At 39.0% G+C, this 22813-nt stretch overlaps 1 protein-coding gene across 12 annotated transcripts in view; it reads right to left on the minus strand.

Moving 5' to 3' along the window:
* ICA1 (islet cell autoantigen 1) overlaps positions 1-22813 on the minus strand; it is a 71468-nt gene that overhangs the window by 14306 nt on the left and 34349 nt on the right. For all 12 annotated transcript variants that reach the window (XM_083705315.1, XM_083705312.1, XM_083705318.1 and 9 more), the window contains exons 7-12: positions 17827-17952; positions 17545-17643; positions 10683-10780; positions 8099-8148; positions 6500-6562; positions 6264-6305 (exon numbers count right to left, since the gene is read on the minus strand). In XM_083705315.1, coding sequence (XP_083561441.1) covers positions 6264-6305; positions 6500-6562; positions 8099-8148; positions 10683-10780; positions 17545-17643; positions 17827-17952 — 478 coding nt within the window. The remainder of the gene's footprint in view (positions 1-6263; positions 6306-6499; positions 6563-8098; positions 8149-10682; positions 10781-17544; positions 17644-17826; positions 17953-22813) is intronic.

Here is a 22813-nt window from a genome sequence, read left to right on the forward strand (position 1 = left end):
TTCCCCAAGGATTATCTTTTACCTTTAGAGGGAAGAAGATTAAAATTAGAACTTTGGAAGATAGGGATAAGTTTTTGACTGCCTACGGAGAGGACCTTCATAAAGGACTTGAACTACCCTCAGGGCCTGAACCACCACAGGTGCCTGTACCTCAGAACCCTGAAGACTCACAGAACAAAATACCACCCCAAGGAAACTAAATAGATCCATTCAGGATGTCTCTGCAACTTTTAAGCTGGAATATAAATGGCTGCAACAGCCCGGAAAAAAGGAAGAAAATCTTTCACATATTAAAAAAGGAGCAACTAGACATTACTTGCTTACAAGAAACACATGTGACTAGGCTCCACAGAAAAATATTGGTAAATAAAAGGTTAGGCCAAGAATTTATATCTTCGGACTCAGTTAAGAAGAGAGGAGTGGTGATATATGCAAAGGAGAGCCTCTCACCAAAATTTCTATTTAAAGATGAACATGGAAGAATTTTGGCAATTGAAATACAGCATCAAGGAGAGAAAATTTTGATATTAGGAATTTACGCTCCAAATGAAGGGAAATCAGAATTCTACAAGAAGTTGCATGAGATTATGCTGGATTATCTGGACTATGATAACATCATCATGATGGGAGATATGAATGGGATCGTTTCAACGAACATGGATAGGTCACAAAGCCAAAAGGTTACTAAAGATGGCAGACTACCAAAGACCTTTTTTGAAATGACAGACAACATGGACTGGATTGATATATGGAGGACAAAGAACCCCTTGGGGAAAGAAGGAACATTTTTCTCTGAAGCCCAACTGACTTGGACAAGAATTGACCAAATATGGATTTCTAGAGGTCTGGCTCCTAAGGTGAAGAAAGTGGAAATCTGCCCAAAGACCTGCTCCGATCATAACGCGTTGAAAATGGACATGACATTATTACCAACCGGCTCCTTTAGATGGAAGATGAATGACAACTTGTTTAGAGATCAGGAGATTATTAAGAAGGCCAAAAAAACAATAAAGGACTATTTTGAGATAAATTTGAACACTGCTGTGGAAAAAAGAACAATCTGGGACGCAAGCAAAGCTGTGATGAGAGGGTTCTTGATACAACAGAACGCCATAAAGAAAAGACTACAAAATGAGAAAAAGGATAAGATTTTGGGGAAAATTAAAGAGTTAGAGAAGAAACTAAGAGTAAACCCGAAGTCACAGCCGATCTTGAGAGAAATTAAACTTCATCAGGCACAATATTCCAAACTGATAAATCAGGAAATAGAATGGAAGATTAAATCAATGAAACAAAAAACATTTGAATCGGCTAATAAATGTGGGAAACTGCTGGCTTGGCAGTTGAAGAAGAGACAAAAGCTGAACATAGTAACAAATTTGGAAATAGAAGGAAGGAATATTCAGAACCCGGTGGAAATTAGAAAATGTTTCCAGAAATATTTTAAGAAATTATACACTCAAGGGCCACAAAATGAGGAAGAGATTGCAAAATTTTTGGAGAAAAATGGACTTAAAAAACTATCACAAGAAAATAGATCACTCCTGAATAGTAAAATAACACGATTAGAGATAGAACAGGCCATTCAGAATATGAAGTTGGGCAAGTCTCCAGGGCCAGATGGCTTGACCTCCAAGTACTATAAGATATTAAGTGACTATTTGATTCAACCACTGATGGAGGTCAGCAATGAAATTATGGAGGGAAAGAAGGCGCCTGAATCGTGGAAGGAAGCTTTCATCACATTGATACCAAAATCAGAAACTGAAAAGACACAACTTAAGAACTACCGTCCCATTTCCCTTTTAAATGTGGATTACAAAATATTTGCTGACGTTTTGGCAGGAAGACTCAAAAGGGTTTTAAATGAGACAATTCATAAAGACCAGGCAGGCTTTCTCCTAGGAAGATATTTGTTTGCTAATACAAGGAACATTATTGACATTTTGGAACTTTTGCAAACAAATATTAACACTAAAGCAGTTCTAATTTTTATAGACGCGGAGAAGGCCTTTGATAACATTTCTTGGAAATTTATGAAGGGGAATTTAAAAGAAATGGGAGTGGGGCGGGGTTTTGAAAATGGGATTGACGCGATTTACTCAGAACAAAAGGCAAAACTGATAGTCAACAATGTGGTTACAGAAGAGTTTAAGATTGAAAAAGGGACACGACAAGGCTGCCCGATTTCCCCCTTGCTGTTTATCTCTGTCCTGGAGGTGCTCTTGAACTTGATTAGAGGGGACCGGTTGGTGCAAGGGATTCAGATCGGAGCGAAACAATATAAACTTAAAGCTTTTGCAGATGACCTTGTTTTGACATTGCAAGAGCCAGAATCTAGCACAAAAAGAGTGTTACAATTGATTCAGGACTTTGGTCGGGTAGCGGGCTTTAAACTAAACAAACAGAAAACTAAGGTGTTGGGAAAAAACTTGACAGATGCAGAGTCAGAACGGTTTCAGAGAGAAACAGAACTAACTGTGGTTAAAAAAGTAAAGTACCTAGGGGTAAACATAACAGCAAAAAATCTGAGTCTATTTAAGGACAATTATGAAAAATGTTGGTCTGAAATTAAGAGAGACTTGGACAGTTGGTCAAAATTGAAGCTTTCTTTGTTAGGCCGAATTGCTGCTATTAAGATGAATGTATTGCCTAAGATGTTGTTTTTGTTTCAAACATTGCAAATTGTGGATAAGACGGAGTGCTTCAGGAAGTGGCAGAGAGATATTTCTAAATTTGTCTGGCAGGGCAAAAAGCCCAGAATTAAGTTTAAGATATTAACTGATGCGAAAGAAAGAGGGGGCTTTGCCCTGCCAGACTTAAGGTTGTACTATGAAGCCGCAGCTTTCTGCTGGCTAAAAGACTGGCTACTCCTAGAGGACACTGATGTGTTAGATTTAGAAGGTTTTAACAATGCATTTGGTTGGCATGCATACTTATGGTATGACAAAGTTAAGATCAATAAGGCCTTTAAGAACCATATTGTCAGGAAAGCAGTGTTTAATGTCTGGACAAAATATAAAGACCTATTGGAAAATAAAACTCCAAGATGGCTATCACCTCTGGAGGCTAAGGCCCGAAAAAGACCCAATATGGAGGCCAAATGGCCGAAATATTGGGAAATAATAGAGAAAGAGGGCAATAATTGGAAATTGCAGAGTTTGGAAAAAATGAAAGACAAAGTGCGAGACTGGTTACATTACGCTCAGATTCAAGAAATTTTTAAAAAGGATAAAAAGTTAGGATTCCAGGTGGAGAAATCGAAGTTGGAAACAGAATTGTTAGAACCTAAGACTAAAGTACTCTCAAGAATGTATAACTTGCTGTTGAAATGGAATACACAAGATGAAATGGTTAAGTCGGCCATGATAAAGTGGGCACAGGATATTGGGCATAATATTATGTTTGAGGATTGGGAAAGGTTGTGGACCACGGGGATGAACTTCACGGCATGTAATGCTCTGAAGGAAAATGTAATGAAAATGATATATAGGTGGTACATGACCCCAGTTAAACTTGCCAAAATATGCCATGTGCCAGACAATAAATGTTGGAAATGTAAGGAAAATGAAGGAACATTCTTTCACCTCTGGTGGACTTGTCCCAGGGTGAAGGTCTTCTGGGAAATGATATATAACGAGCTGAAAAAGGTATTTAAGTATACCTTCCTTAAGAAACCAGAGGCCTTCCTCCTGGGCATTGTCGGCCAGATGGTGCCAAAGAAGGACCGAACATTCTTTTTGTACGCAACAGCAGCAGCAAGGATACTTATCGCCAAGAAGTGGAAAACTCAAGATCTACCCACTCTGGAAGAATGGCAGATGCAGCTGATGGACTATATGCAACTGGCTGAGATGACTGGCAGAATTCGAGACCTGGGAGAAGAGAGGGTTGAAGAAGATTGGAGGAAATTTAAGACTTATTTACAAAAATATTGTGATTTGGTGGAAAGTTAAGTAGGATGTTTGATCATAAATAATTGGCCACCACAAAATCAGATCGGAATGGGATGTAAAGTGAGATTAAGAGAAATTAATTTACAGAGGATTATATTTAAATAAGTGGTTATAAAATTTGCAAATTAGATGATAAATTGCATGGAAAAATCTATGATGATGAAAATGGCAGCGGGAGATGTGAGGAAGTCCAAAGAAGTTATGAAACTCTGTTGAGATAAAAGAAAGGTTGTTTATCTTTGTACTTTATTTTGTAAAAACCCCTAATAAAAATTTTATTAAAAAAAAAAAAACAGAAAGCCACAATACAGGAAATATAAGCAGTCTTCAGTCATGGTAAAGCTCATGTTACAAGTGGGTGACATCACTGATGTTTCGCTTCACAAGCCACAGCTGACCCATGTGGCTCAAATGAAAAGCAATTGTGCCAAAAGACTCTCTTATTGGTCTAGATGTGGCAAAACTTTCTTGATAAATGTGACATAAAACACTGCAACTCTTGTCTCCTTGGTGTAAGGCACATCTTATGTTGTAAGACTCCTCTTTATTTTGACTTCTCTGCCCTGATATATTACATAGTGTTTTAATGTGTTTGAGAGAGCCTGTTTTGCTTCCTGGAATTTCCAGATCTAGCAGGGAATCATGAAGTTACAACATATATTGAAGACATGGTTTTAATAGTAACATTTCACCATTCCTCTGCTATGCTAGAAATTACATCTACCACAATAGCAAATAATAATGATGATAGATAATAATGATAGTAATTATTATTATTACTAAAAAATCTAACAGAATTATAGCGAAGAACAAGGATGCAGTCATCATATACTGCTGGTATTTCACAAAGAAGTCATGTATAATAGTCATAAACAATTTCTCTGTATTCTAAAAACTGTAGCTATGTACTCACTAAGAACAGAGTTCTTATTAAAGAAGGGCCAACATGACTTTTATCAATAAACTATTTGCACTGCTGTTACTTCTTCCTTCTCTTCCCTTTTGTTCTTTGCCTTGTGTTCAACATTTCTTTGCCGCTTCCTTTTTCCAACAGTAAATCTATCCCTTCTTTTCATAAATTGTCCTTTGCCATCACAGTATAGAAGAAAGAAAATTCTACAGAACACAGTCTGCTTTTTACCTTCCATTGATATAGATTTACTCCTTCATGTGGCATACTATGAGATTGCTGTATGTTTAGCACTTTAGTGGTTAGCCAAGCCAAGCTTAATTCACAGTCACTTCTAATGTGGTTGCAAGTGTCAAAACAAGATGGTTCTGCTTCATACATTACACACAATGGTTTTTTTAATGAATAAGTATCTGTGTAAAGGCAGCTACTGCTGGGAAAAACTTGTGAGCTAATAGGTTCCCTTACACAGTAAATACTAGCCACCCCCATGTGTGGGAGTTGTGCTGAAACAATCAGAATCAGAAGTGATGTGATAACTTCAGCATGCCTCAACCAAATGTGGGAATCTAGCTTCAGAGGCAAAAAAGAAAGAAAGAAGGGGGGAGGGATAGGTACAAGAAGAGGTATGTTTTACTCAGAGCAAACCTGTTGAAATTAATGGATTTAGTCATGTTACTTTTTACTTTGAGTAAAACCTAGCTGAATACCACCCATAGAATTATTGCCAGGATGAATGTACTATGGCGCACACACCTGTCCCCCCAAAAAACACAGTTGCTATGGACCACTGAAGCATAGCTGGCAAATTTTGCCTGGCTGAAAAAGTGGAAGAATAACTGTTGCTTACAACAGCATTTCAAGTCAAGGAAACTGACAGACACTATTACTATCACTATCAGTTCAGAAGGAGATACTTTTCTACATCAATAGCATACTAAAAGGTTCACAAATTGAGGTGAATGTTCTTCTACAACTCTTAAGCGCCCAAAGTGGATGATCACATTGAGACATAGCTAGCTTTTATATTAGTAAAGATTAAATAATGCAATTGTTTAAAAGATTAAATTATCTAATTGGAGACCAGCCTCTACCAAAGGTGTCATGGACTTTGAAGACGCTTGAACTCAGGCCGAAAGGGAGAAATGTGCTAAGAGGAAGGCATGCTTGGCAAACCCGCACCATAATGAACTCTCGTCTGGAAACTTATGTTCCCACTGTGGAAGGATGTGTGGATCCAGAATTGGCCTACATAGTCACGGACTCACTGTTAAGACCATGTTTATGGAAGGCAATCTTACTCGGCTACGAGTGATCGCCAAAGAAAAAGAAGAAAATACTATGTTTGGTGCCCCTTTGCAGAATTGATAAAACAGTCAGACAAAAAGATTACATACCATTTTCCTCAGGTTTCAAGTCTAATAAGTCATCTATGGCTCCTAAAAATGGCAAAACATAAGGGAAAGTTATTGAGCTGTAGGCTCTTATATGTACATTTCATACTTGCAGTTATACCATTTTCTTTAGGCAGCAATCATATGCAACTTGTCTGTCAGTAAGTCCCACTGAACTCAATGCAACTTACTTCTGAGCAGGCATGTATAGGGCTGCACTGCGTGTCTAGGAGACATACCTGAATTCTCTCTGTGGTTGAAGCTCTCCCCAAAAGTACTCAGGATGTCCTTAGTTTCTTCTGCTGTAAGCAAAATATTTTCTAGGTCAGAACCTAAAGTGCTTTAAACATGGAATGTGCTTCAAATGTTTTCTAGTATGACACTCTTTGCACTGTTAACTCGCAGTTAGGATTTCACATTTAACCTGAAACTATCCCAGATAAATTATTTACCGGTGGTGTCTTAAAAGTCTCCAGACCCACACACACACACACACACACACACACTCTATATATTTATACTCTCTTACACACAGACACACTCGCTCTCTTTTCAGTACTTTGTAGCCTACTACTGGGCACTCACAAAAACTATTTGTGTTTCTTAAAGGGTCTCCTTTAATTCAGTAGGTTGTATTAAACAGTAGTTATGCTTAGAATGAACCCATTGAAATCAGTTGACTTAAGTAGCTTGAGTTCATTCATTTCAATGGGTCAACTCTGAGCATGACTACCAGTGAATATTACACAATGTCTTTCCAAAGCAAAACTCGTTTCGCAAAAACACCATGATCTAGGTCTAGTGTACCTAATGGGTGCCACTTTAGGAAAGGCCACTGAATCAGTTCCAAATATGGTCGACCATTTACCAAGTTTAATCATTTAAGGAAGTGATAAATATCAGCATTCTAATCTTCCTTATTTGGCCATCCTCCCAGCTAAGCTAATCACCAGCACAAGACAGAATGTTGTGCAATTAAGAACATACTGCCAATAACAGAGAAAGGGTTGGGTTCCTACTTCTGTTACCTACAGATAAAATCCCATTTTGTTCTTCAAAGTATATTTGATGATGTCAAAGTCTCCCCTCAATCTGCAGCTGCAGTGTGATTTTGATAGTGAGGTGCATCTGTTCCAGGTTAGGTAATTGGTTTACAATGAAATTATTTCAAAAATGCAGATCGCCCCCCCCCCCCGCCAGGCTGCCTACAATTAGAAATAGATTATGTTTTTGCTCCAGTTAATTATCCATAAATCCAGCTGAATTAAAATACTTTTGACAATGTTTGGTAACCTTGCTCTTAGGCCCTCACCTGGAACAAGTTAAAACCTCAACCAAGCCCAGCTCCACCACACAAAAAGCATGCAGGGGACGCAGGGAAGGTAAAAAAGTCTGGTGTGTTTGGAGAAGCACAGCAGAGAAATGCAACTAATTTAGCAGTGGCCCCAATCTATTTTTTTCTGGAAAGAGGTGAGGTGTGATGGTACCACAATACAGGCAATAGCTCTAGCATAGTGAGTGCTGTGTTATAGAGAACAGGCTGGAGGTCACTCAAAGTTATGGCAGCAAGTAGAAGAATATGGAGGCCTACACTCCATGATATTTATTTTCCAAGGTGCCTTTAGAGTTGTTAAATAAAATCTCTATTCTTAGATCTCTGCTCTTAATTGATTTCATGTGCTTTGGATTTTTAGAGCTAGGATAAGAAAACCCTGATGGAGACAATGCTATATACACTAAAGTAGTTTGCAGGAACAAACTGGCACATAGCATCTATTAGGATGAATGAGAGACTTTTAAGCAGGCTCAACGTTTGAAAGGCATAATAAAAGAAATACCTGAGCTGGTTGATTCCTTGGTGTGACTGTCCTCATCTAATGAAATCAACCTTAAATTGGAAGGTAAAAAAACAAGAACTTAGTTTATGCTGTGGTGTAGCATGCTATTGGGGAAAATAATGGCAAAAAGTTACAACTGTCTCTGCCCCCTTTCAGTTTTTACAGACCATGTTGCAATACACTTAAATTCCAAGGTGTTTTCAGAAAACAAAAATATCTTGGCATTTCAGGCAGTAAAGGTACAGTGACAGGAGGATAATCCTTCTAAATGTAATGGTCAGTGCAGTGACTGAATCAAAATGAGTTGGGGACCCAGTCTAAATTACAATCTTCCCATCTCCCCTAGCTCTCTTTGTTGCCCTGGTGATTTCACTACAGCCATATTCATTCTTCTTCATTTTCTAACTAACGCAAACCAGCATTTTAAAGCAGTCTCACTGGAGACTCTCACAAGCAAGGGAAGTCAGTGTGGTACCTTCCAGATGTTGGACTCCAAATCAGACTCAGCAGGCACAGCCACTGGCTAGGAACAATGGATGCTGCTAACAACATCCAGGGGGCGCCATGTTGGCTATCCTTGCTTTTGAGATTTAGAACTTGGTTTATTTTGTTTTCTTCTAAAGATTTAAAGAGAGCAGAAGATACTCAATGTTCCGTCTGGAGGACAAGAGGAACTACTCTCCCCAATACGGTGTGGAGGGGCCAGCAGAACCACTGAATAAGCAAGAGGACTGATTACATGGCAACTGACGTATACTGGCTTGGCAGGGATCATTGCTATTACTCTGCCTGCTGTCACTCTGTGATTTTATCTGAACCATGAGCCCAGAGCTGAGGACATATCAGTTGCGTCTTTAGGTGTGCAAGAACACCACAGGCCAAGTCGAGTAGCAGAAGCTTTCAGAAATAAAGCTCTGGTGCAAAGCAGGACAGAGCAGGGAAGAAGAAAAAGGAAGAACACAACATGAATTTCTGAGCCACTTATGCAGTCAGGCTGAAAAGGAAGTTAACATCTGTCAACTTATTTATGTGTTCTTTTTGGTGTTCCTCATGCCTGTTAGAAGTGCTTTGCTGACGTGAAGTCTCTATATCTAGGAAGAGGCTCCATGTGGGAATTTTCTTCACAGCAGCCTTTCAGAATTCCTCATATACTGTTAAGTAAGACATTTACATGAACTGTGAAGAAGAGTCTTAACCTGCTTCCCTTGGAACACAATAGGTGGGAGTGAAAATGGCTATCTAGAAAAGTGACTCAGCTGTGGGTGTTCTCAAGCTTCTAAACCAGTAATGTAGAATCTGATGCCCTCCAGATTTTGTCAGACTCCCAACTTCCATCAACCCAGGTCGGTGTGATGAAAGGTCAGGAACAGTGGAAGCTGTGGTCCAAAAACATATGGAAGGTCACAGGTTCCCACCCCTCATTTAAATATCCAAAATTAGAAAGACACAAAGCAAAATTATCTAACCTATGTCACACTGCTACTTAAAAACATTTTCCCCACAAACAAAAAACATTTTGGAGAAACTAAAAAGCCAACGAAATGAGGTCTAATGACAAACACTGAAAGCTGCTCTTCAGTGAATCAACAACTAGCCTCCCCTTAACCTTGAATATTCTAAACAGCTGGCTGTGTGATTATAAGGCTCATACCCTCCTCGCTGATTCCGGATGTTTCCATAGAAGGAGGATCACATCTCTTTCTCCTTTTCACATGTCCCCATCAGCCAAACTACCAAAGATTAAGATACAGCCTATCTGTATAGTGCCTCTTGACACCAGTAACTAGAATCCCACCAGGCTTAGTTCTCAGGGTATACTCTTACAGCGTACTTGCCACTGTACTGGATCACTTGCCAAACCCTGTATAGATTACAAAAGCTAATCAGTGCTCAAAGTGAGCAATGGATATGTTCCAATTCATGTATGCAATAGGAGCAGTGATGAGGAGGCAAAGTATAGAGAGAAATGTGCTTATATCTTCTGTATGATATACCTAAGATGCTTATTGCTTTGCTGACCCACAGTATGTCAGTGAGGAGGAGCAAAAAAGGGAAAGGGGCAGCATTCGGGAGCAAAGTCCAGGCACAGCAGATAGGTAGACTAATGTAATGTAATTAATATCTATGCAATGTAACACTTTCCCTATGCAAAAGGGCATCTGTAGGGAAACTCATGAAACATGTGCATGGAAGGCAAAAGTCAATGTGTATTTTGCATACCTGCAAAATATTTTTCAAATGTGTTGTCTGCAGGGGAAAATATTACAAGGGGAAAGAAGAAAATAAGAAAGAGATTCAGCTAGGGAAACAAAAAGATCATAAAAAGGAATGGGTGTAGAAAGGTTCTTCCATTCACTTCAACCAGTTTTTTTGTGCTTTAAAATGAGAAGGTGATTTCCAGGCAAACTCAGAGAAGCTTCTACCTCCTTCCCCACTGTCTGTCTCTTCTTTTTGGGATACTCATACACTTTGGGATTGGGGGGGAAATATGCATTTTCCTAACTGTAGAGCTAAAAATAATCTGAAAGCCCATTGTCATCCACAGTATTATTTTCTTCCAACAGATTCTTATCATATGGCTTACTGATTCTGCTGATCATCTTCTAATCTGGCGTTCTCTAGCCGCAATTCCTCCTCTTTTTCTTCACTCTCCGTTAGTTTATTTACAGGCTCTTGTAAGCTCTGGGTCACCCACCAATCAACGTATGAAAAAGAATATAGAAAGACAACAAGAAGGAATGCTGAAAACTTATCCAAAGTTGCATTAAAACAGTTTCATAGTGATGGAAATTACTTCTATCTAAACAGGAAAAATGAGAGCTCCTGAAACATTAAGAGGCCAGCAATTAAAATTCAATCAAAAATAACTTTAATGGAAACAGAATGGAAAACAGGCAGGTAGTTCGATAAATTTGATTCAAATGTAATAGAGATGATTTTCAAAAGAAAAGCTAAATATACACTGTGGCAAATAGGCAGAGATGACCCATCCTGCCTCATATGCATTAAAAAAATACTGTTAATATTAGGCAACAGAGGCAAAGGGCAGCTTTGATATACAAGGTTCTTACGAATAATTGGTAAAATACCACAACAAGCTTTTTCTTGTCTTGTTCCCATCTGTGATTCAACTATGCTACACATGAGAAGACTACTATGTAGGAACATCAATGGTTTTCACTTGGGTATCATGTATTTTGGGGGATCTTTGGGAAAATTAATAAATAAAGGGGGGGGGGAGAAAAGAAATGGGCTTGACAACCTGGACAAAATGTTCTATGGGAGCCCACCTCCCAGACTGCGCATGTTCTCTCCCTCTCACACACATCCCTCCTCCCCCAACCTCCTTCCTTTCTGCTGCCTGATAAGTGAGCGAAAGAAGGGGCTCAAGGAACAAGATCCCCTTTCTTTACTTTGTAAATAGAAAGAAAAAAGGACCCATTTGTCCCCTTCCTGGAGAGAGTTTGCGGACAAACTGGCCAATTTCCCCTTCTTTAGTTAAGTACGAGATAAAGAGACCTGGCTTACCATGGGGAAGGAAGGAAGGAAGGAAGGAAGGAAGGAAGGAAGGAAGGAAAGAGAGGGTTGCTGTTGCTTTCTTCAAAACATTTTATGGAGGTTGTTGAGTTCCAGCATACCCACCAACCTTTGTGAAATAAAGCTGAAGAAAGCAACAGCGGCTTGTTCTTTTCCACCTGCTCATGCAATCTTCCATTTGGTTTTCTCCTTTTCTCCTCCTTTCAGGTCATGTGACAGTGGCAATAGTGACTCCTATGTCTTTCCTTTTCCAAAGGCAGAACAAAGCTCATCACCTTAAATTCTCACAGTCCCTCATGAGCTCAGAGGCTCAGCACTTTGAGAAACCAAGGTGGTTCGGAAGGGTTGTTCCACATCATGCCCCCACTATTTTAAAAAATGGTGTGTGGGTGTGGGTGTGAAGGAATGAAAGGAGGTGAAGAAAATATGTTTTGGGCAACTGTTGCTGATGGGCTGCAGTCATCTCCCCACCCTGGGGACATTAGGGCCATGGAGCTATGATGCTTCGTTCAGTTCTAGTACCACCACTGAGTGAATTTTATTAAAGTGCATGCCACAATTAGTTTGTTAGGCAGGAAATTCCTTTGGTGGCCTTGTGCTCATAAGAAGCACTTTTGATCCAGCAGAGGTCTCCATTAATGGAAGAAGAGGTGAGGGTGGGGTGTTTTTTGTTTGCCAGTTCATCCTTCCTCCTGAAGCATCTAGATGTTCTGAAGGGTCCCCCACTATCTGGATTCATTTTTGTGTGAAATTGGATTCTACAGGGGTAAATTGGCAAAAATCGCCTCCCCTTTTCATCCATTAGTAGAGGCATTCACAGGATCAAAAGCTCTTCCATGTGTGCAATGGCTCTAGCAGGATTCCTCACATAGTCTTTAAGGCAGAGCTTTCCAAACTGTGTGTTGCAATACGTTAGTGTGTCAGCTGCAGTGTGTACATGTGTTGCGCGATAAGTGTCTGTATTTCTTATAAGGGGTTAGTTTAATCTCTGGTTTGCTAGTAAAACCGAAAAACTGTGTTGCAGAATGATGCATGTCTAAAAAGTGTGTCACCAACATGAAAAGTTTGGAAAGCACTGCTTTAAGGAGTCACAAGACTGCTGCAACAGACTAGCACAAGTTAATCTATTTGAAAAGAAAGAAGCACGTTGCATAGTTTTGCAAGTTGTGGGATTTATAATAGAAGATATAATAAAATGCTGTTCCAAGAATCAGACTCCTAACCTCATTATTACCATGCATTTTTCAGGCTACATTTTCAGTGTTCTGCCCACTTAAGATTATTTTTGTTTTAAAAAGGTTTTCTATTTCATGCTATTTGCTGTTGCATGGTCTGCATTCTGAGATAGGGAAAGTGATGCATCGGGCTGATAACCGGAATGTTGGTGGTTCGAACCCACCCAGAGACACCTGTGGGCAGGATTCCTGCTTTGCAAGGGATTGGACTAGAGGACCTTCGAGATCCCTTCCAACTCTATGATTCTATGATTTGATGAGTCTGATAATAGTACTTTAAAGATGTTTGACTAACATGTTGTCACCCTACCATGCACGAAGAATGTTATTTTATGCAAATACAAGTTACAAACAGCAAAAACAAGATTTTTAAAATTAAATTATCTATCCATCTTTTGAAATACTAGGGCACACAATAAACCAGGTGGGGCACAATCAGATTTTCTTCACACATTCGCAGATGATCTACCACAAGGTTCTTAATTCCAAACAGGGTGCCAAGTGGAGAATATTCTGTCTTATCTCCATTAGCTCCTGTGTTGGTCCCAAAGCTAAACAAACTGATTCACTAGTGGAGGCGTTGCAAAGTCCTGCCAATGTAATGCTGATCCAAAAACAGCTGTTTGTACTTAAGTTACCTCTGGTATTTTTAAGTGTTTTTAGTTAACAGGCAATTTCATTTCTTCCTCCCGTCACAATAAGCTTTTCTATAAATATTTACATGAATTAGAAGCCCAGGAGATACATATATTCCTCAAGCAGGTGAATTAACAGAAGAGGCAACAGCAAAACACTTATTAAGGAACATTATTGCCTAATTGAACCTTGATTTAAGCTTGCAAAAAAGCAATTTATATAAGATGAATATTTTTTACACAATAATTATTTATACATAGTCTAGGCCCGGTCACCTTTAGAGACTAAGAAATTGCCTCCAGATGATTTATGAGAGTTGGTATAGGTTTTTTTTATATGACAATGAGTAACAATGAGTGTGTAAAAGCAGGGTAGGAAACATTTATGCGAGCTACTAATTTTGTATATTTGCACATCTGAAACAGTCACTTGATCAAGATCGCTGACTGATTTTGAAAGAATATATTTCATTAAGGAATTTCTATGCTTTTCTTATATCTGGGGGTAGTGGCGTCACTGTGGTCTCCATCCAAGGCACTGAGTGTAGCAGAATATCCAAATGAATACAACCATAGTGTGACCTTATAACCCTTGATAGCTTTACCCTTGTCTTTTTAATTATTCCAGTTACCTGAAATGTTTTATACTGTGATGCCAATAAAGGTATTTAATTGATTGACCCAGATACCAGTTACACCACTTAGATCAGTAACAGCAGCAGCATAGTTCAGGACTAAATACTGTAATATCACCCTATAACCTTGTGCTCTTACATCAATCTAACATCACCCAAATGGAACCATCTTTAAGAAAACATATGAATGGACATAAAACCTAGAAATAGATTCACAAGTTTTAATGTTTCTGTTTTCTTAGACACCTTAGAACAATATTCAGAAGGGCCATTTTCAAGGGCATAGATTCTGGTTGCTAAAATGCTAGTTGAGGTAGCAAAACAGGAGTTCAAGTAGGAACACAGGAAGCAGCCTTAATACCGAGTCAGACTGGCCCACCTAGCTCAGTTCTTGTCTACACTGACAGGAGTCTCACCAAGCCCTCATGGACATGATTGAACCTGTGACCTTTCTGCAGGCAAAGCAGGTCCTCTACCACTGAATTATGGTTAGCATCCCTTTGAAAAGGGAGGAGTACTGCAGGTAAACACTCCATTAACTGTCTTGACCTACTTCTGGTCATTCCATCTTCGCAACTGAAGTGGATTGCAACCAATGAAAGCTTATGCAATATTAACAACTACATAATTGGTCAGAAAAAGGTGCCACTGAATTCAAACTTTGAATAAGTTAACCAAAAGCCTACATGATAATCCTAAGCATACAGACAGACAAAAGGGAACATGGAAAGAAATTGCAAAGAAAGCAGCACACTCACAATAACTGCGTTCTGGATTAGGAAAATGAACACAGTACAAGTACTAAAGCCAAACTTTGAAATTTATGCCAAGCAGAAAATTAAAACAAAATACATGTTAAATGAATATGTTATGGCAGTTTCAGTAGCATTCTGGTACAAAGTTATACAAATTGTTTTTCTTTTTAACTACTAGTGACAAGAAGAACTAGGTACTTGTAAATAAGGTTTATTTTTAAAATAAATAAAGTTGAGTAATAGGAACGACGTATCTTCTGGCGATGATAATGTTAAAATACAGAATACATGAAAGCAGCAGATAGAAGCTGCTGATGAAACTGTAAAGACATTAATTTATCTTACAGGCTTTGTAGCTGCCTCTGTGTCTAATCAAACTCATTTAAAATTGGGAATGGATTCCCCCCTCCCTTTTGCAAGATACATAGCAACCATATAATACAATTTGTAATGTAACAGATACCAGATACAACCCCATCAAATCCTATTTGCCTTTTCATGAGAAATGGTGAGGCTCACAGCAGTAGTTATGATTACTAGGTCTTCAGACTCTACTGCAACATTTAAGAATTTTAGCCTCCTTCTCAGGGTTGTGGAGATGACAAGGAACCTAGTTATATTTTCCTGAGCTCATCTTCAACATTTCTTCAATAATATTTTCTAAATCATAAAATAGTGATGCTTCACTACTGACCATTGAGGAAAGGGAAATTGAGAAAACACTGAAGGTCCCCTAATACAAGGTTACTGCAATTTATCCTTCCACCATTTCCTTCCTCACATATTACCATTCTTATTTGTTCCTATGTCCTCTTTTCTTTCTCTGCTTTCAATATTAAAGCAGTTAAAATAAATTTATTTATCTAACAAAATTTATATACTGCTTGACTGTAAAAAGAACCTCTAAGCAGTTTACAAAGCTAAGTGGTTTACAAAATATCCAAGTTTAATAATACCATATGAATGGTGCGTCCATGTTCTCTGTTCAGCATATTTCAAAACTTAAAATGTTAATCTTTAACAAAAAAAGGAGTCAAGAGGAATCAACACTCTCCTAACAATAAAAAGAATGAATCCTGAAAGCTTGAACAAACTCCCCTGGTTACCCCCAAGCAACAAAATTCTTGGACTTGTTAGTGCATTAAAAATATTCTCTTAAACACAAATACAACTATCAGGAAACACAGCTGCAATTACATTACTTCCACAATATACCCTGAAGCTAAGAAAACAATTTTTATCAGATTGTTCATTACCAGAGTTTAGCGAAGAGAGAAGAACTCCCACTGCTAAAGCAATGTATTATTTCCAGAAACGTTCCCAAGGGCAGAGTCTCTCTTTCTGGAGATAACACTTTAGCATGAATAAATGATCACTGCATAAAATTGTTGATTTATTAATTATATTATTAACTAAAATAGAAAACTGAAAAGTAAACCTGTTGAACTTAAAAAGCCTAACCTTCACCAAGTTGTACTCAGATGCTAGAAAACCGACACACTTCCTTAATTTGGACAGCTGCAGTGTGGTCTGTGCAAATAATTATTTAACGAAACTAAGAACATGCTTATTCTGCATTAGGAAGGCAAGGCATTCCAAAAGATAATTTTCCCGTATGCTCATTTCTGATAACAGGAGAACACACTTATAAGCAAGCTTCACTAGTATAAGTGTGCTGTAGTGGCTATTGTGTTGGACTTACTGACCAAACTTACATACCTGCTTAGCTTCAAATTCAAATATCTGCTTTGTAACAAAGTTCAAGGCCAAACTAGATGTGATATGGATTGTGCAGCTGGTTTATTTAACTAACCACTGTTTGTTTTAAACCAAAATTCCTGGTTTGCATATAGCACTGAGCAGTGATTCTTCTGAACTTGACAGAATTCCTCGCCAGGCCATGCAGGGGTGGGGAGAGGGGGTGAGACAGATGCTTTGCTCTAGGCGACTGAAGACTGTCTGCAGAGCACCAAACCATGGTTTAGAATTATAAGGTAAAGGTAAAGGTACCCCTGCCCGTACGGGCCAGTCGTGTCCGACTCTAGGGTTGCGTGCTCATCTCGCTATAGAGGCCGTGAGCCGGTGCCATTCGAAGACACCTCCGGGTCGCGTGGCCAGCGTGACGAAGCTGCAGCTGGCGAGCCAGCACCAGCGCAGCACACGGAAATGCCGTTTACCTTCCCGCTATAAAGCGGTACCTATTTATCTACTTGCACTTAAGAGTGCTTTCGAACTGCTAGGTGGGCAGGAGCTGGGACCAAACAACAGGAGCTCACCCCGCCGCGGGGATTCGAACCGCTGACCATACGATTGGCAAGTCCTAGGCACTGAGGTTTTACCCACAGTGCCACCCGCGTCCCATTGGTTTAGAATTCCATGCATACCAACACAACATTATGGGTTACATACATGGGTTGACCCAAATGTATGGGATTACAACATACATTTTAACATTCTTCTTAATACATGTTAGAAGTGCCTGCTAGCATAGTGTGTGTGGACTAGATGCACTTACGATATATAGAAATTGATGAACACTCCTAAGTGTAAAAAAGTTCTACAAAAAGGAAGCTTGACACCCCTCTTTCATTTATCCAAATTATTTTGCCAAGTAGGCTAGAAATGAACAAACCACTATATATGCCTTACCTTTAGCATCATGAATTCATATGGCTGATACCCTTTGAAACTTTCATGAATAGCTGCCATGGTATGAGATGTTTTTTCCCAAAAGTGAAGTAGGGTTGTCTGTAATGGAAAGAACCAATGAAAGTTAACACTTGCATGTTGACTGACACTTAAGATTTCCTGCTCATATACCCAACCTTAGCCTTATGGGGAGGAAAACTTGATTGGACTGCTACATAAAGGCAGGTGGGTATCATTATTAAGCAGAAGCTCTGGTTTAGTGGATACTTTCTTTTCCGATACCTGGTATGTTGTGAGCACATGAGACAGAAGATTACATCGGCTTGCTCCGAGAAGATCCACTTTTTGACAAACGTCAGTTTTCAGTTTGTCAAAGTTCAGTTTTGCATGGCGGACTTGTGCTTGGACCTATAAATATAGAGAGTTTCAGAGAGTAAGAGCTTCTTCAGATACCAGGACATCCCAGAAAACACCCACTCATCAGCATGTCTGTCTTATTTCCAAATAATTATTCAGCAGAGATTATTTGTTTTATTTAATGGATTTATAGACCACACTTCAATTAATAAGTTCTTGGAAGTACTAGCGGATAAATTTGATTCTCCAGAGGTAAGCAATATCCACAGAAGCAAATAAATTTTCATGCTTGAAAAAGGCAGATTACACACACACACACACACACACACACACACTCTTACAGTGCAGTCTCAACAAAATCTATGTCAGGGCAAAACAACAAAACCCAAAGTTTGTTGCAGACGTAGCTGCTACCTCTCTCACTCTTGGCAAAGACAGACAATGAATACCAGTGACTAATGGTAGGTCCAGCTCTCAAACATGCCTATTCTTCCATCAATATATTAAGGTCATATTTCTCAAGTGACCCACTCTTTCTTAGACCACATTTTTGTCAATAGAAGAATTTTCAAACATTACCCTGGAACCTAATCCAGACACTTCCAGAGCTCATTGTCTTCTGACAATGTTCCTGACCTGTTCTATAATATATTGACTGTCTACATTCTAATCCTACCATGTTCACACATTAACTTAGACACAAAGGTTTCTGTGCTTAAACTGGCAAAAGATACATGACACAAATGATGCATGTACTTCTGAATTATCTCACTCAGGCAACAGTGGCTGGGGGATGGGAACAGAATCATACTTCACCTTTTTTATTTATTGCAGGTGAACTCATTCACTTAAACACACAACATATGATTTTTCACCTGATTATTACTAATTGCATTTATTAGTCTCTCTTTTTTTTCACAAGGAGTGACCCAAAGCAAAATGAAACAAACATTAAAATGAAATATAATAAGCAGGACAAAATTAACCTAAACCATTCAAATCTGAGTATTATTTTTTTGCATGTAAGCTTTTGTTCAAAATGCAAATACTGTGGATTGGCTTGACTTCACTTTGTTGCAAGTAGTATTAGAGTATCGGACTTAAAAATACAGCAGGGTTGAAAAGACAATAGAAATGGTATCTATGTAAACTGATCTTTCTATTCCCACTCCCATCCTGTAAGGCTGCAAAGGATTGCAGTTGTGATCCTACCATTTCATTTTCAAAATATACTTTGTAACCTAGTGACTGGTTTAATAATAATAAAAAAATCTAATATGCTTTACCCATATGTCAATGCACCCCAGGATTCATTACTCAAACAGCTTAGTCAGTAGCAGTCCTGAGCACTTCAAAATGGGCATTAACTGTAGCAGAACGGGCATTAGCTTCCACGTATTTGTCTTTGGGAAGAGTATGATTAAACCAACATCCCATAATCTAGAATCCTGTTTCACAACATACTGTAATATCCACCAAAAAACTCATTTGTTTATTACAACTGTTGTTTCTTAAGAGAAATAGCTTTTTTCTTATGCAACACCACAATTATTTTCTTTTTTAAGGGATGGATAACTTATAAACAGGAAAGGATGACTAACATTAGATGTACTTGACCCAATATGTAACATAAGGCCATATGCTTTCTGTGTCAATACCGGTTATTATAATACTTAGAGCACTGTGGTGTTACCAAATGCTACATGTTTTCCTCTGCCAAGACAGGAAATGTTCCAGTATCAAGTTTTATTAACACGGATGGATTCTATTTTATACTTGGAAGGTACAAGAGGTTCCAACACAGCAGTGCAGGGCACTGAGTACAGAATTCAGAACAGCAGAATCATAGAATTGTAGAGTTGGAAGGGACCTTAAGGGTCATTTAGTTGCAACACCCCGCTATGCAACTAAAGCATCCATAACAGATGGCCACACAACCCCTTTTTGAAGATGGGGACAGTTCCCTGCCTCCCATCTGCAGGGAGCTCACCTGTTCTCCAAGAATTCTCAAAGATTATAGACGGTGGCTCTGAGATTACATCCACAAGCTCCTTTACTACCACTGAATGCAACACATAAGGCCCTGGAGATTTAAATTCATTTAAGGTAGCTAGTTATTTCCTTACCACCTCTTTTCCTATCTTGGGCTGTAGCTCCCTCTTTGCATCTTTTATTCTATTATCATTATGTTCAGACTGCTTTCCTTTTCAGTGAAGACAGAGGCAAAGTAGGTGCTAAGCAGGTGGAGAAAAGAACTGCTTCTCTCTATAGGAATGGTGGAGAAGGAGCTATAGATGGACTCAAGGGCTGGCTTGATGGCAGCCCCTCTTAGAATCATGGTCAGAAATAGGTTGACAAACTCTTGTTTGGAGCTAGCCAAATTTATCATTAATACTGGAAGTCACATTGGCAAACCACAGTTAGCTTTGGGAAGGGAGGGGTAATTCACAAGAGAAGGAAATATGAGGAAAAGAGTGTGAGAGCTTGTGAGGTAGTCATGGTCTTCTAGGAGAATGAAAATATATAGTCTTTAAAATGAGCTCATTCCACACAGGCTAATCCTTTCCTACCAATCATTACCAAGGCAACTGCAGATGTTTTCAAGTTGTGTGACTGAACCCAGAGCCCCATGACTTAGCTATCAATTTAAATGAATGGGAAAGCTATTACATAACAACTTGCATCTGGGCATGCACTAGAATCCATCACCCACAAGAAATAATGGAACTGGAGTACAGGCTTCATTCACATGAGGGAAACAATGCATTACAGTTCTCGGAGTAAATAGGGATTGGGTCTACTCTTAGAGAGAAATCCCAGAAAGCGATAAATTGCAATGAAATATTTTCCACAAATTACCCCCTTATTACTCCTGTGAATGTTCCCATGAATGTTTTCCAGGAATTTTTCCTCAGACATTACCTCAGATACAGGTCACAGAAAAGTCTTTGCCTTATTAATGTTGGGACATTATCTATGTACTCAGTGCAGTATCCAAGTACAGAGAGGTAACAGAAGTATCTGTTAATTCACAGGACCTGACGCCTCCCTCTCCACCCTCTATTCTCAGATGACAATGCCCCTTATGCTGGATCAGGATCTATAGGGGAACACATGCAGCTTTTTTGCTGTAAAGGAGATGAGATACGGTTTTCTAACCACAAACACTGGGAATTTCCTAACTGAAGGGGATGCACTATGATGCCCAGCAGTAATATTAAGTTTATTAAACTTATTTTGTTCCCCCCCCCCTGTAAGAATGTCAGTGCACATTTAGCTCTTCCCTGTCCCCAAAACTGATCTAGAGAACTGAGCCAGGGAGGGCAAGATATTTTACTGGATATTTGCTGGTGAAACAGAAATTGAGCTTTGAGATTTACAAAATGGAGTAAAATGTGGCAGAATGGGCTGGTTCTGGCAAAACAATTCTGGATACATAAACTGGTTTATTGAGCCAAAAACAAGTGTCATGCTCAAACATTTCCCTTTCCCCATTCCCTTGACATGCTGGCTCCAAATGTGATTTGCTTAAACTTGTTTCCCTTGACATCTGAATGAACATCTTCAAGTTAACTCAAGTATTCAAGTTACCAGAAGAGTGTCTACTTTTGCAGAACACAGAAAGGGTTTAGGGGCAATAATGCTATGAGCTGTGTAGGAGATATTTTAGATTTACAATGTAAATGGTATTTTGGTCCTGCCAAATTGTACCATTGTATTGTTATACTGAATGTATTTTTAGCGCATTCCTATGCATGTTTATGCAGAAGAAAGTCCTACTGAATTCAAAAGGGCTTACTCCCCAATACGACCGCACAGGATTGCAGCCTTAGTTAACTAAGTTATGTATGTTTTTCTGTTGGCACTGCATTGTGTTCTATTGGATGAGGTGATTTAGCAGTGCACACACAACTGAATTATGGAACTTGCTCCTACAGGAGGCAGTGATGACCACCAACCTAGATGGCTTTAAAAGATTAGACAACTTCATGGAAAGGGCTATTGAAGGCTACTAACCATGATGGCTATCCTTTGCCTCCACAGTTGGAGGCAGTAATGTTTCTGAATATTAGATGCTGGAAACAAGGGAGGAAGTGCAACTATACTCAAATCGTGCTTGCAGGTTTCCCCACAGGCATCTGACATGGCACTGTGAGAACAGGATGCTGGACTAGATGGGTCATTGAGCTCTTCCTATGTTCTTACAAACAATCTTACTCCACCAGGCAGGCATAATTAGAGGATAGGATTGCTCTATTAATTGCTTGCTGTAGTTTCTGATATTTGAAGGAAAACAGAACTCTTTGCTGCTTTGTTTTCTGATCATTTCAAATGCTGAGGTTTTAGAAAGACCCCAAACAGGCTCTATTTAGGCCACTAAAGTTGGAGAAAACAACAGGCACCCATGAGGTCAGAATACTAGAATGCTTTTGCTTTTAAACTGTTGTATCTGTTTGCTGCCCTGGGCTGCTTGGAGACAAAGGGCGGGGTATAAATTCCCTCAATGATAGTGTAGTTATTATTTCAATTTCTAACCTGGCTTCTGACTTCAGTTTCTAATGGATGAAACCACCATTAAACATGTGTGTCAACACAAACTTAATTTTGGCATATTGATTGTTCATTCATAGCCAGCCCAAATAAGGCCTTACACCGCTCTCTAGAAAATAATTCTGCTCAGATTTTGCAAAGGACAGAAACCAAAAGGAAGCAAAAAGCTTTTACATTTCCATAATGTGTACAGTTAGTGGGTCATCTGCAGAACTATGTGATAAAAATGATTTACAGCTGGACTGAAATGGAGAAATAAGAGTAAAGAAATAGGGGATGAATGGAAAAGTAAACAGGAAGGAAACACAGCTGCTGGGCGGATGTTTTTTACAGAACAGATTTGCTATGATTGCCACTCTCG

The sequence above is a fragment of the Podarcis gaigeae genome (assembly GCF_964106915.1).
Source record: "Podarcis gaigeae genome assembly, chromosome: 12".
NCBI classification, from domain to species: Eukaryota; Metazoa; Chordata; class Lepidosauria; order Squamata; family Lacertidae; genus Podarcis; species Podarcis gaigeae.